Genomic DNA, 13,244 nt, shown 5'->3' on the forward strand with positions numbered 1-13,244 from the left:
TCTTATGACTTATGACTGTGAGTATTAAAAAGCCTCCTAACACAATTCATTTTCGAATTTTGTACCTTGAATCAATTTGAAGTATATTAATCATTTTTGTTCATACATATTTAGTTTGTTTAGATTTGTTTTGAATGTGTGTGACATGATTTAAGCGAATTTATTGATGTGGAATTGTGAGCACTGAACTAAACAGTAAAAATGAATAGTAGTTTTCACTGTATTTGTGTTTTCATCTTCTCTCAATCTTTGATTTAGTTGAGTCTATATAAGGTATAAAATGAATACAAGTTTTTTTTTCTCTCAATAACTAATTTGAGTAGCTTTGATTTTTGATATTCTTTTCTTAAATATTCGCACGTATTATTTATTTATTCTTATTGTGCTTTTATTATTAAAGTAACGAATAACACATACTACTTGATAAAAATATGAAAACAGATTATTAAGAACAGTTGAGTCTACAATTATATGTACTGTTAACTTATTTATTTTGTAATAATATACATACATACATATGTATGTAAGTAATAAAAATCAAATTCCCAAATTTATTTAATTCTTCAAACTCAAGATTTGTTATTGAACTGGAAATCAAATTTTTGCTAAAGTTTTTGAAATTTTTGAAATTTTTCGAATAGACAAATTATAGACAAGCATCTATTTAAATGGGAAATAATTGTTGAAACAGAATAGTTTTCTAAAAAAAATAATATCTTGCTTATCAATAAAACTCATCGATAACTTATGTAAAATTGCGAATAATTGTGAACACATCTTAGAATCAATCAAACCGCTTTTTTCTTATTTGTATTGGAATAAGTATTAAAAATAATTCTTTTAAATAAGAAATTAATTAGTCGTTCAAATAATTAAATCTTGTTTAAATTAAATTGGAAAGTAGTGTAAATGTAAAAGAATAGGTAATCCTAATAATTTATGGGATTTTTTTTGCCGATCTCTCACGAATTTTTGTCTATGTTTGTCTAATCCTAATATTTTGTGCTTAACAGTCGCTTTCTATTTTTTTTTGTTTTTTCTATGTTATCACCACGAAAGTAACGAATTTTATCAAAGGTAAATTTTAAGCTTTTCTAACATACATACTTTTTTTTTGTTTCTCTATTCCTCGTTTTCTATTTTAAGTACAAGTTTTATTAAACATTAACTTTTTTGTTATTTACAGCTTTTCTGTTTTATTTAGTAATATTGAAAAAATCTCAAATTAAATATTTAAGTCAATAAAATAAGATAGAGAAGCAAATAGAAAAAAAGATGACGACAATAGCAAAATTTTATTGACTTCTCACTAAGCGGGCATAACACTGCATAACAAAAAAAAAATAAACATATAAATTACAATAATTCTGTTGTTGTAAAAACCAAGTATGTAGGTAGCTTGTTTTTAATTCTAATAGGTGTTTCAATTCATTAAAAATATATGGCTATGCCGTATAATGTGAGAACTACATCACGCTCAGGAGTAATGAAAATTAATATTTGTTAAATTATAAATCTTATAAATTAAATTTTATACTAATTTTTACTTCCATAAATTTAAAGACCGATCAATATCAATATAATGTTTTTGTTATTATATTTACAACGGCTGATTTTTATCAACGGCTGATTTTTATCAACGGCTGATTTTTATCAACGGCTGTAAACACTAAATCAAACAGTATTCCTTGTTGTAAAAACAAAACTACCTGTAAAGCGTATTTAAATCCAAAACTTAATACAATGACGCAGAATCGTCAAACACATACACAATGTAGAAACAAAGTTTTTATTTAAATTGAGGTATACAAATTTTGATTTCTTGGCGGTGACATTTTTTTTAAATTTACGTTATAAATACATGACTCTGTAACTATTATTACTATCCTCTTTAAAATGGCCAGTCTAAGATGAAAAAATAGCGCTATGTTAGATATTAAGTCGCGCTTACAGATAATACTTAATTAAAAGTTTACAAAAAGCTTCTTAAATTTTTTGATTCGCAAAAGTGCATTTTATACGATATATATAACTATGATTTTTTTTAAAAATACAATACGTGATACATCGTCAAGAGTACGTTCTTTTTTTTAATTCGGAATAGTACCTCAATATTAATATTTTCAATCTAAAATATTTCGGAAATTCTCGATTGCTAATGAATCGATTTTCTTCTATCATTTTTATGTCATTTATTGCACATTCTGTATTTTTGTTTTTCATCTACGTTATGTACGGTATAATATTAATGAAAAACCATACAGGTTCATGAGATAAAAAAAATATGGTTTTTCTTTTTTGTTTTGCTTTTTTTTTTCTACTGAAGTATTGAATATTAGTTAAAAATATTCCTCTCGGCTCTCAGTTAAATTATAATTCGTGTGAGATGAAGTCGTTGAATAGATTTACGGTTTTTTCTTTACAAATAATAATATTCTTTATTTTATTGTTAATTAATTGTAATAATTCAGAAAAAATCAAACATAAATCCAATAATAATCATAATAATTTTGATAACAATAATCATAATGATAACAGTGAATTAGGAAGTTCTTTTTTTTCGTCAGCTGATGATTTTGCTAGTAAGCTATGACATATGCATTCATTTTGATTCATATATGTATGTACATACATATGTACATATATATTTACCTATATGTTCTTACCACAAAGTTTTTTATAAATAGTTTCAATGTCAGTCGACTAACCGGTTTTCAAAAAATGAATAATTTAAGTGTATTTGTTTTTGGAAATTAAAACAAAAAATTAAAATAAATTTTGAAAATTTGTACATGATTGTGTGTGTATGTATGTGTTTATATATTTTTCTTTAAAATGGTGAAAAAAAGTCAGTGTTGAAATAAAAAAATGTTCTAAGTTATAAAATAATTTGACATCTTAACGTTTTTATTGCGCACTTTTATCATTATCTTATATTGTTGTTTTTTATTACTACATACATATATACGTACATACATACATCCTTTCATATATATGTAGCTGAGTTTGAAATAATGAAATTTCATTACAAAAATTTTGAATTTATTAGACAAGTACAGTGATATTTTAATTTCTGAAATTTTGAATGTAAAGTAGTTTGATTTAATTTAGCTTTAATCTTTTGACAAATTACACCATAATGTCCATTGTTATTAAAATTATTTGTTTGTTTTATGTCAATCAATAATGATAGATTTAATCAATATACTAAAAAATTGCGCAGTCCTAAATTAAGTACATCACTTTGATTTTAATACACTTTCTTATATTAATAAGACTACCTTTTGTTAATAAAAATTGACCATATTGAATTGGATTTTCGATTATTTATTCATATTGAAGAACTACAGCTGCCAAATTTTAAGTCTAAATTTTAGCAGATAAGTAAAATATTCGGATTATTTGAAGCTTTTTTTTGCTCATTTTCTTCAGTACAAAAATTTTTCATTGATTTATGATACATACATTATTAGTATGTATCATAATCATGTATGGCACCACAAAACCTAAGTTGTCAGTTACACACCAGACTAAATCTGGTTTAATCAATCTACAATATAATCTGATGAGCATATCAGATTCTATTAGTACATCAAATTCTTGACGGCAATGTTTTTAATCTGATGATTATCGGAAATTTTGTCTATTATTTCATTAGATTTTATCTGGTGTCAGACTTAATACAGGCACTGAATTTTTTTCGACAGGCAAAGTCTTATGTCAACAGTTTACATAAACGACTTTCATCAGACTCATATTAAATCTTAGATTTAGTCATATTTTATGTAAACGATAACTAATGTTTTAGCCCGATGTAAAAAATAAGAGACAAAATTATTGGAGAGAGTATAGTAACCCACCTGCCTACTAAAAATCATGTGACAAAAATAAATGTTTAATAACTACTTAAACAATTTTAAAATCCGAACTAAATGTAAAAGATTTTATAAATTTTTTTTTTATTTGAATTTTCTTACTCGTGTTAATTGCAATTAAAACTAAAAATTTTAAATTAATATTCTAAATAGAATAGGTAATTTCATTTCAATCTATTCATATGCATGAAGTGCATATGTACATATGTATATGTATGTTTATACTTAAGTAGGCTATAGTTAAGTGTCGACCTATGCTTATATTTAAAATTAATATTTTTTCCTGTAATGTCATAACTATCATTATTATCTTTAAATTTTAAGTAAATTTGTATTTGTTATTCATTTTTAATTTACTGTTACGCAAGATATTTCGTGAAACCACAAATAAACTCTCAGGTTGTTTTTACATTCATTACGTATAAAGTTTTATGAAACTTATATTTAATTATGTGTGTACACCTATGTATATACATGTTATTATTTAATATTGCATGTTAATATTATATTGTATATTACAAACTTACATCTAAACAATTAAGACTAAATTTCATGTTCTTGTAAATGAATATATTATCAATGTGTATGTAATTTAATACATCAGACACAAAATAAACACTTTGTTCTCTACTAACTAAATTATTACTAATAATCAAAAATTGTAAACAAAATCGATGTAAAATTCTATAAGTATTAGAAATTAGTTATGATAATAATATTTTTGAAAAATTTAATTTAGAAAATTTAATTTTATTTTATTAAACAACATTGGAGAGGGCTAATTCAAATTCATTGTACTATTGCTTGCTACTTTATTTTTAACTATACTTATTTTGTTGAGTACTAAATTTCAATTGTTACAACTTATAAATAGAAAAAATTTAAAATAGAATTATTATATAAAAAAAACAAAAACTCATTAAATTAATTTTTTAATATTAACTTATGGAAAGTTCATTGTATTTAATATTATGAGCGTTAAGATTTGCTTATAATAATTTTTGCCATATAATTTAGTTATGCAAGTCTTTGATTATAACGAACGAGCTTACTGTGTTTTAGATTTTTATATTTTTTGCTTGAAAAATATAAAGCTTTATTGTTTAAATAATAAATTAAAATTTTTAATTAGGAAAACTTAATTTAAAAAAAAAAACAATTTGCATTGGTTAATCTGTAAAAATTGTGTAATTTACTATATTTAGCGTGAAAACTCAATAACCAAATTTATTGTGATAACAATAGTACTTCTGTAATGCACGTTAGTAGACACTAGCGAGGGCATTAAATCTTATATGAAATTTTATAGGTAAAAGTATTGAACATATTGTGTGTATTAAATGTATAGAAACCTAAATTGGAAATTATTTCGAACTGGGTATTAAACTTACATTCAGTTTAGAACATTAAAAACCGCTTAGAAATGCAAAATTATTTTTGTTATTTTTGTCTCCTAATGATGTTTGTCATCTAACAATTATCATGTAAATATATCTACCTGCCTATAATATAATTCCTTTCATATGTAAATTTATTTAAAAAAAGCGGTAAAATTTAAAGTAAATTGTTTTAAATTTTGTTGGCATGCGTTTGAATATATAAACTTTCCTTTAACACTAACTTAATAATTAATGCCTATGGAACAAGGGGTTCGTGATAATTGAAATTCTGATTTCCAAAATAAATTTGCACATACTTTATAATTAATTCAATGGGAATTTCTAAAAACACAAATTTAAAATTCTTACTAAATAATAATTTAAAAGTTGCAGGTACTTTAATTACATATTTATAGCTTCTTATTTGCAAAATAAATTTCTTTATATAAATATTTTAAAATTTACACTGTTCAGGGATTTGGGTTTTTACAAACGTTATAAAATTTTGATAATTTTTTTTAAAAATTTAATTTGCAATTTAATAACTTGTGAACAAATTGCAAATTAATTTGTTTTTTTTTTCATTTTTGGAACAACTAAATATTTCTTAATTAAAATATTTAATTTGCGAAATACTTATACTCAATAAGTAAATTTTTGAAATTATCTTAAAAATTAAGCACAAAATATATTTTCTAATTAAATTTAATCCATGTAATTGATTTTCATGATAAAAAATGATGCTTGAAATTCCAAAATAAAAAAAGATTCTAATTATCACAGAAAATACCATAATTGGTTATAATTAATATTTTTTAGAATTCGGATTTCACATTTAATAGCGCCAACACCTATTACTTAATATGTGCTTTCTTATATCTAAGTATGTATACGTACGTTTATAAAATTTGTAATGAATTATGCTTAACCTTAAAAATCTTAAATAAGTTGCAAAAATAGAAGAGAGTTTTACTTCTGAAAATTGCAAATTTTTTCAATTGAACGATTAGTTTGTTTTTGGAAAATATTAATTTAAATGGAAAATAACACACATAAATCGCCTTTTTTCGGAATTGGAGAGGAGTTATGACCGACAATTTTAATTTAATTTCTGTTCTAAATTTTGGAAACGGTGAAATTGAAACTTCTTTTTCATATTACTTATAGGATTTTCAAATAGGAAGACTAAGAATTAGAAATAGACTAAGAAAAGTAAAGCAATAATAAAAATTTCATTTCATAGAAATCAAATTGTACTCAAAAATGACTTAATTTTGATAATCATAACTACTTAATTTGTATAATATTGGTAATTCGAAAATAAATCTGAATAACTCGACTTATTTATTAATTCACAACACAATAATGCTATTCACAAAAATGAATCACTATAAGCAAATTATGTGTGTGTGTATTTCTGTCTGAATCATATTAAAAGAGAATTTTTATGCTATTTTTATTATTTACTCAACATTTTTCAAATTGCTCATTTTTATTAATACTAGAATAACATTATTACTAGCAAAATGATTCCGTTTATCTAGAAAAAAAAAAACCGAACGTGTTACCAAACTAACAAAATAAATTTATTCCTATTAAATTTGTTGGGCACATTTTTCTGTTGTTATACACAAACTATTTTTATAACTTATTTCCTCAAATGTTACCTTAGTAGACAATTTTTTCCAATATTGCCTTAGTTGTACCGATAATGCGAGACAATAATATGTTAAATATAGAAGCGTGCGATTATTATTCTCTCTTATATTTTTTTTTGTTATTTAATTTTATAAAAATATGACCATAAATATTTTCGTTCTAATCGTAATGAAATTAAAATATTGTTATACTTTGTTTATAAATATTTATTGAGAGGGTTTGTTTATAAGTGTAAACTTGTATATTATCACAAATTAATATAAAGTAAACGTTATATGAATTAATAATTTTTTTATTCGATTTTGTAAACAATTTTGCTATTGAAAAAGCAAAAACAGCAACTCAGTTTCTTGAATAAACAGGAAAATGAAATATGGTTTATCCATTCATGTTGTGATATTATTATGACGTCAAATTTTGTATTTAAGCCGTCATTTCAATAAAAACTTAACAGCTGTTTCCTTGTCTGTTTTACTCTTTTCATTTTCCTTCTTTCATTTCGGAAAAAAACTTTTTAGCATGATAAGATTTTGTAGGTCACGTGGAATAAAATTTCTTTACATTAAAATAATTGATTATTAGCAAAAAAGAAAGAAAAAACACAAAAAATAATTTTAATTTGAAAGAATGTTTTTTATTTATGTAAGGACTTTGAAATTAATTTAATTATTTATAACGCCGACTGGATATCAAATTGAAGCCTTGTAGTTACAATATTATTTGTGTTATTAAGGAGAATAGGATCAAATTTCTTCATATTTTGTTTAGAAATAAAAAAGCCTTCACGGATAGTGAGTATAAATTTGTTTTGTGTTTTAGAAAACAAATTAAAGGCAACACAAAGTGTTGTTATCGTTGAGTGAAACCCGCGTTATTGTAGTCGTTAAAACAAATGCTCATTAAATTAGTTAATCCTTAAGTATATAGAGCTATTAAGACAAAATCGTGTAATCTCGATTTTTTATTCGCCGAGTGAGAAGAAAGTGAATGTTGTGTTCGTATAATATTTTTCTAGTAAGAAAAATTTTCCCTTGTAGCGTATCTTGTTTTGTCGAAAATGTGTTCTAATTTGCACCTATCAATTTATATAATTATACTTATCAAATTTAAGAATAAAAGGTTGAATTTTCATAAAAGTTTACCCTTAAACATTCATTATTTACTTTTGCAATTTTATTAATTTTTAATTCGAACCTCGTTCTTTTTCACCTTGGTCATTCCATATTGACTTTATTTGAGTAAAAATATTACGTAAAGTCAGAAATTTCAAATTAGTTCTCAGATTTTACATAAAATTAAATTTTTAATGACATAGTAATTTACTAAACAATGAAGCAAGAAATTCTTTTGTAAATAAAATGATTGAATCTGATGTTTATTTAACTAGTGCAAAAAAACAATAATAAAATAATTATTTTTAAGTTGAAATGAGTTCTATTCCCGTTTTGTAATACATATAGGTACACACACTTGCAAATATATATGCACATTACATATAATATAGAAAAATTCTATAATTAATTTATCCTATCTGTGCCTTTCCAATTTATTTTGTTAGCGAAACACCTTTTATAATTTTTTATCTGAATTTCGCGATATAAAGAACATTCTATATTTGGGTTTAGCGGTTGTTTTTTCTTTTTCTACTTTGTTTATTTAATTTTAAGGTTAAATAACTTTAGTTAGATGTTCGTTTCACCTCGGGGAAATAATTTTTCCTCAGTTCTTTTAAGTAAAAAAGTATGTACGTACATGTGTGTACATGCAATATATACATATGCACGTACATATACATAGTAAATATGTATATAAGTAATTTTTTTTCTATTCTATTCGACATTAAAATCAACGTGACGTGTAAAATAAAAGAAGAATTACTATTTTTTTTATAATCACATAGGCTAGAAATAAAACTAATTTGGCAATTGATTTTTACGTTGAGAATACTACCTAAATAATTTGTACTAAAGAGTAAATGACATTCACTACTTTTCGATTCAAAGTTATCAGTTGTCAAAATTTTTATAAATTCTGCTCATTATTAACAGCAGTCGCTAATCACTGCAATTATGAAGTAAAAAGTTATCACTTACAACGTTTCATATTGCAATTGCATTATTACTAAAATTTAAGTTTTATTAAAGTTTTATTCAAGTATTTGAATTTTCTGCTCATTATTAACAGCAGTCGCTAATCACTGCAATTATGAAGTAAAAAGTTATCACTTACAACGTTTCATATTGCAATTGCATTATTACTAAAATTTAAGTTTTATTAAAGTTTTATTCAAGTATTTGAATTTTCTTATTTACCTACTTATTTATTTAATCGTTATTTTAGTTTACTGCGAAAATCAAATAATAAATAAACTCATCCTGTACATCAAACTTAGTTTTTTATTTAAAATTTTGCAGTGTTTTGAACTGGAAAAACTTTATTTCATGTTGGTCAAGAGGAAAAAAAATATTATTAGAAAGTTTTTAATAAGCTTTTCTTCTGGCAAAATTGATTATTATTCAAAATTGATTTTTTTAAATTTTTGTATTTAAGAATTTTATCGGATTTTGTCATAACCACACAATTAGTCGGAAATTGATTACATTGCTTATTAATTTAGTTGAGGCATTGAAGTATGCTTTGGATAGGAGATCAATTGCTGTATGTAACTTGTAGTGACGAAGAAAAAAGAAAAGGAAAGTAAAGAATGAAATTTCGCAAATTTTGGGGAAGAGGAGGAACAAAGAAATTTTGTTCTACCAAAAACAAAACATTTATCGATATTTATAACCTATTAAAAAATCGGAGTTGACCTATGTATAAAACTTACCTACTTCAATATAGCGGTAGACCAGATCGAGACAATGAGGTTAACTTTAGAGAAGAAATTCCTAAACGAAACTTTCTATTTGCTTATAATTCTGCATGACAGAAGAAATAAGCCGTTATTTTGTTTTGTTTGCAAAATTATCTTTGGTTAAAAACTTGTATTCAACATTGAGTATTCCGACATTGATTGTAAGCTAAAAGTTTTTCCTTAAAAGGAAAAGGACGTCAAAGTTCAATTCTAGCTAAATTTAGTCTTTTTAACTTTTATATTTGTGTATTTTAGCAGGCACAAAAGATCTTGTTCAAATTCCAATAATTCATAAAATTTTATAAATTTGATGTTGTTTTTTGAAATTTTGATTTGCGTGTTTCACAAGGTGATGTTAAATGAATCTCTAAACAGGAATTGTAAATTTTCATAACTTTTTTTTGTATTTTTATATTACAATATAAAATTTAAAAATTTTAATTACAAAAATTAAAAAAAAATTATTTTTACAGTTTTAGCAGTACAAAAGAAACTTGGATTGCTCAGAGTTTTTAATAGTAAATTAAGTCCAAGTAGGTAAAAGCAATAAAAGTTTTTCAAAGGACTTTATACTTTCCAACTTAATAAATACAAGAATGAATAAAATTTCTCCAAAAAATTTATTCCTGATAACTTGTTCTGATAACTTAACTTGCTCATCTCTTTTATTTTTTTATATGTAATTCTAAATGTAGATAACAAATAAAAAATTTATGTTGCTTTTTTTTTTCTCAATGTTAAAATTTTGTAATCTAAGAACTTAAATGAAAATTATCAACAATTCCTCTTTATCCCTTTTTATTTGTTTACATTTGAGTTTAGATTTATAACTAAATGCATTAAAGTAAATAATTCTTTTGCTTTAAATGGTCTTTACTATCTACTCTTTTACTATTTACATTGCAATTTTTACGAATGTTGAAGCAAAGAGTGTTAATCTTGAAACTTTTAAAAGAATTTTCTTTCTCTTCAGTATTCTATTTACCACAAAAAATTCTATATTTGTGATCTCTTCATGTTTGTAAAAAAAACTTCTTTTTAAAAATCTTAAAGGTTAATCATAACAGAGGCTTAATACCGTATTTAAAATTGCAAGCTCAGTTAGTGCTTAACTAATTTAATAATTTGAATATTATTTATTATCATTGTCCGATCAGGGTTAAAATAAGTTAGTAAACGAAAAATGCAAAATAATGAAATGTAATTATTGGTTCATTTTAACCCTTTCAATTTGGCTTACTAAGTATTAAAAGTAAATACTTTTCGTATGTATTTAAAATTTAACCTATTTTTTGTGATTATACCTGAAAGTGTACAAGCATATTTACATACCATACTTGCATTAATGTATATAATTATATTAAAAAATTTCATTTGGAAACTCGAAAACTGGCCTATTTCTTTTTTATTTCTTAGGACAAAGAATTGATTGTGTGCATCGTCCCACAAATATTTTGTGTAAGTTTTTGTATATATACACTGCATTTTTAATACATAGGTATATAAAGCTTTCGTATTGGTTTTGATTTTATGATAAAATGTATAAAGGCGAAAACTAATCAATTGTTTGCTTTTTGATTGGCATATTTGGCGTTTCTTAGCTTATGACCTAAGAAAGTTCTAAAATTTTTATTGTAAATATTGTAATTAACATTTTTAAATTGGTATTCATGCTTAATATATTTCTAATTTTATTTTTTATAATTTTTAATAAATTATTTACTCACATTTCAACTTTAATTTCTGTTTATGACACATTATGTTGATGTGTTCAGATTATTGTCAACAGTAAAAATACGATCATACTTTTGTTTATTTTTATTCTATGTCTATTTAACTAATCTATGAAAACTAAATAACTGCTTGCAATTAAATTATTTTGATATAAATTTATTTTACAATGTGTTTAAGAAATATTTGTAATTTCAAAAGAACTTTAATATTCCTATTATAAAGGTTAATGCAACTAGACTTAAATTATAAGATGATTTTTTTGCTGTTTAGTTTTGCGTTTTTTTTTATTTTTGGCAGTGCGATTCATTACAGTTATTCATGTGCGATTCATTACAGTTATATGAATACAACGTTAAGATGAACTAGTTTGGTATGCCATATTATTTAGGGTGATGGCCGAAACATACTTCCAAATTCTTGAGTTTCAATATTTAATTGAGTTATTGAAAGGTCGAGGAGCAATTTCACGACATTAGTATTGTTGTTCTCAGAGCGTTCGTTATCATTTGATTTTGAAAATGAAGCGAAATTTGTTTTTAAAACATGAAATACAATACATATGTGTATGTATACAACCATTACGAAGAAATTCATAACCATCAGTTTTACTTGTTATATATTTTAATAATATAACAGTATTTTCAAACAACATTAACATTATAAAACATTATTCTCATAAAATCATATCAGTTTTTGTATTTCCTTTTCTTTCAAAACATTTGTGAGTTTTTAGTGTGTCATAAAGATTGTCAAAAATGTCAGAATTGTATATGTATGTATGTATGTGCAAGAGAAAAATTAAAATAATAATTCTAAAATAAAAGAGTAACATAATTCTCTTTCTGAAATTTCTTCAAATCCAATATTAATTTTAACTCTAAATTAATTATTTAAAAAATCTTGAACAATTTATCTCAATAATTTTTAATAAAAAAAAGAAAAACAAAAATTTTATTATTTCTCTTTTTTTTTTGGAAATTTTTCAGGTTCTTTAGGAAGTGGATCTGCTGATGGAGCGTGTCATGCGGACGATTTAGATTGTTTTAATGTTCAAGATCGTTTAGGTATGGAAGCAATCAGATCATTACATCGACAATTAGATGACGATGATAACGGCAATATTGACTTAAGTGAATCTGATGATGTGAGTATAAAATTAAGAATTGTTTTCTTTTTAATTTAGTTTATTAATTAAATAATAAAAAAATCACTGAATCTGTGAGCGTATATTATAAGATACCGAAGATACGCTAAAAAATAATAGAAGAAAATCTTTTAAAGTGTTGAACGTCAATTATTATAATTACTAAACCATACTAGTTTAAAATTAAATTATTTTGTAATAAATATGTAGAGCCAGCTTTTATTTCTGAATAGACTTTGATTATATTTGTGCGCGGATTTTTGTAATAACTCCTAATTCCAATATCACGTTAGCTTTAAATGCCACTCTTATCACAATAGATTTCCGCATTTTAAAGAGCCAATTTCAATGCTACATACCTACTTATTTTGTAAATCGCTATTTTTCACGTGTACTTCTTGTGTTTTGACAATACGATATACAATCAAAAACCATAATATAATTTTTTCTTAATTTTTATTTAGAGAGAATGAGACATTGGCCATAATACGTTCAAACGTGAGCATAAATTCCACTTTTTTAATTAATTGCCGGTATTAAAAATAGATTTGTTTTGTTGTTTTCTATTTTTTCCTTAGTTTTTTTTTATTCTAGAGACA

At 23.8% G+C, this 13,244-nt stretch overlaps 1 protein-coding gene across 8 annotated transcripts in view; it reads left to right on the top strand.

The window, feature by feature from the left end:
* LOC129605619 (stromal interaction molecule homolog) overlaps nucleotides 1–13,244 on the top strand; it is a 66,665-nt gene that overhangs the window by 15,716 nt on the left and 37,705 nt on the right. For 7 of the 8 annotated variants that reach the window (XM_055515492.1, XM_055515488.1, XM_055515487.1 and 4 more), the window contains exons 3-4: nucleotides 11,184–11,225; nucleotides 12,488–12,645. In XM_055515492.1, coding sequence (XP_055371467.1) covers nucleotides 11,184–11,225; nucleotides 12,488–12,645 — 200 coding nt within the window. The remainder of the gene's footprint in view (nucleotides 1–11,183; nucleotides 11,226–12,487; nucleotides 12,646–13,244) is intronic. The other variant, XM_055515491.1, reaches the window with a different exon arrangement.

Source organism: Condylostylus longicornis, unplaced genomic scaffold, assembly GCF_029603195.1.
Source record: "Condylostylus longicornis isolate FDR11 unplaced genomic scaffold, ASM2960319v2 ptg000013l, whole genome shotgun sequence".
Lineage (NCBI taxonomy): Eukaryota > Metazoa > Arthropoda > Insecta > Diptera > Dolichopodidae > Condylostylus > Condylostylus longicornis.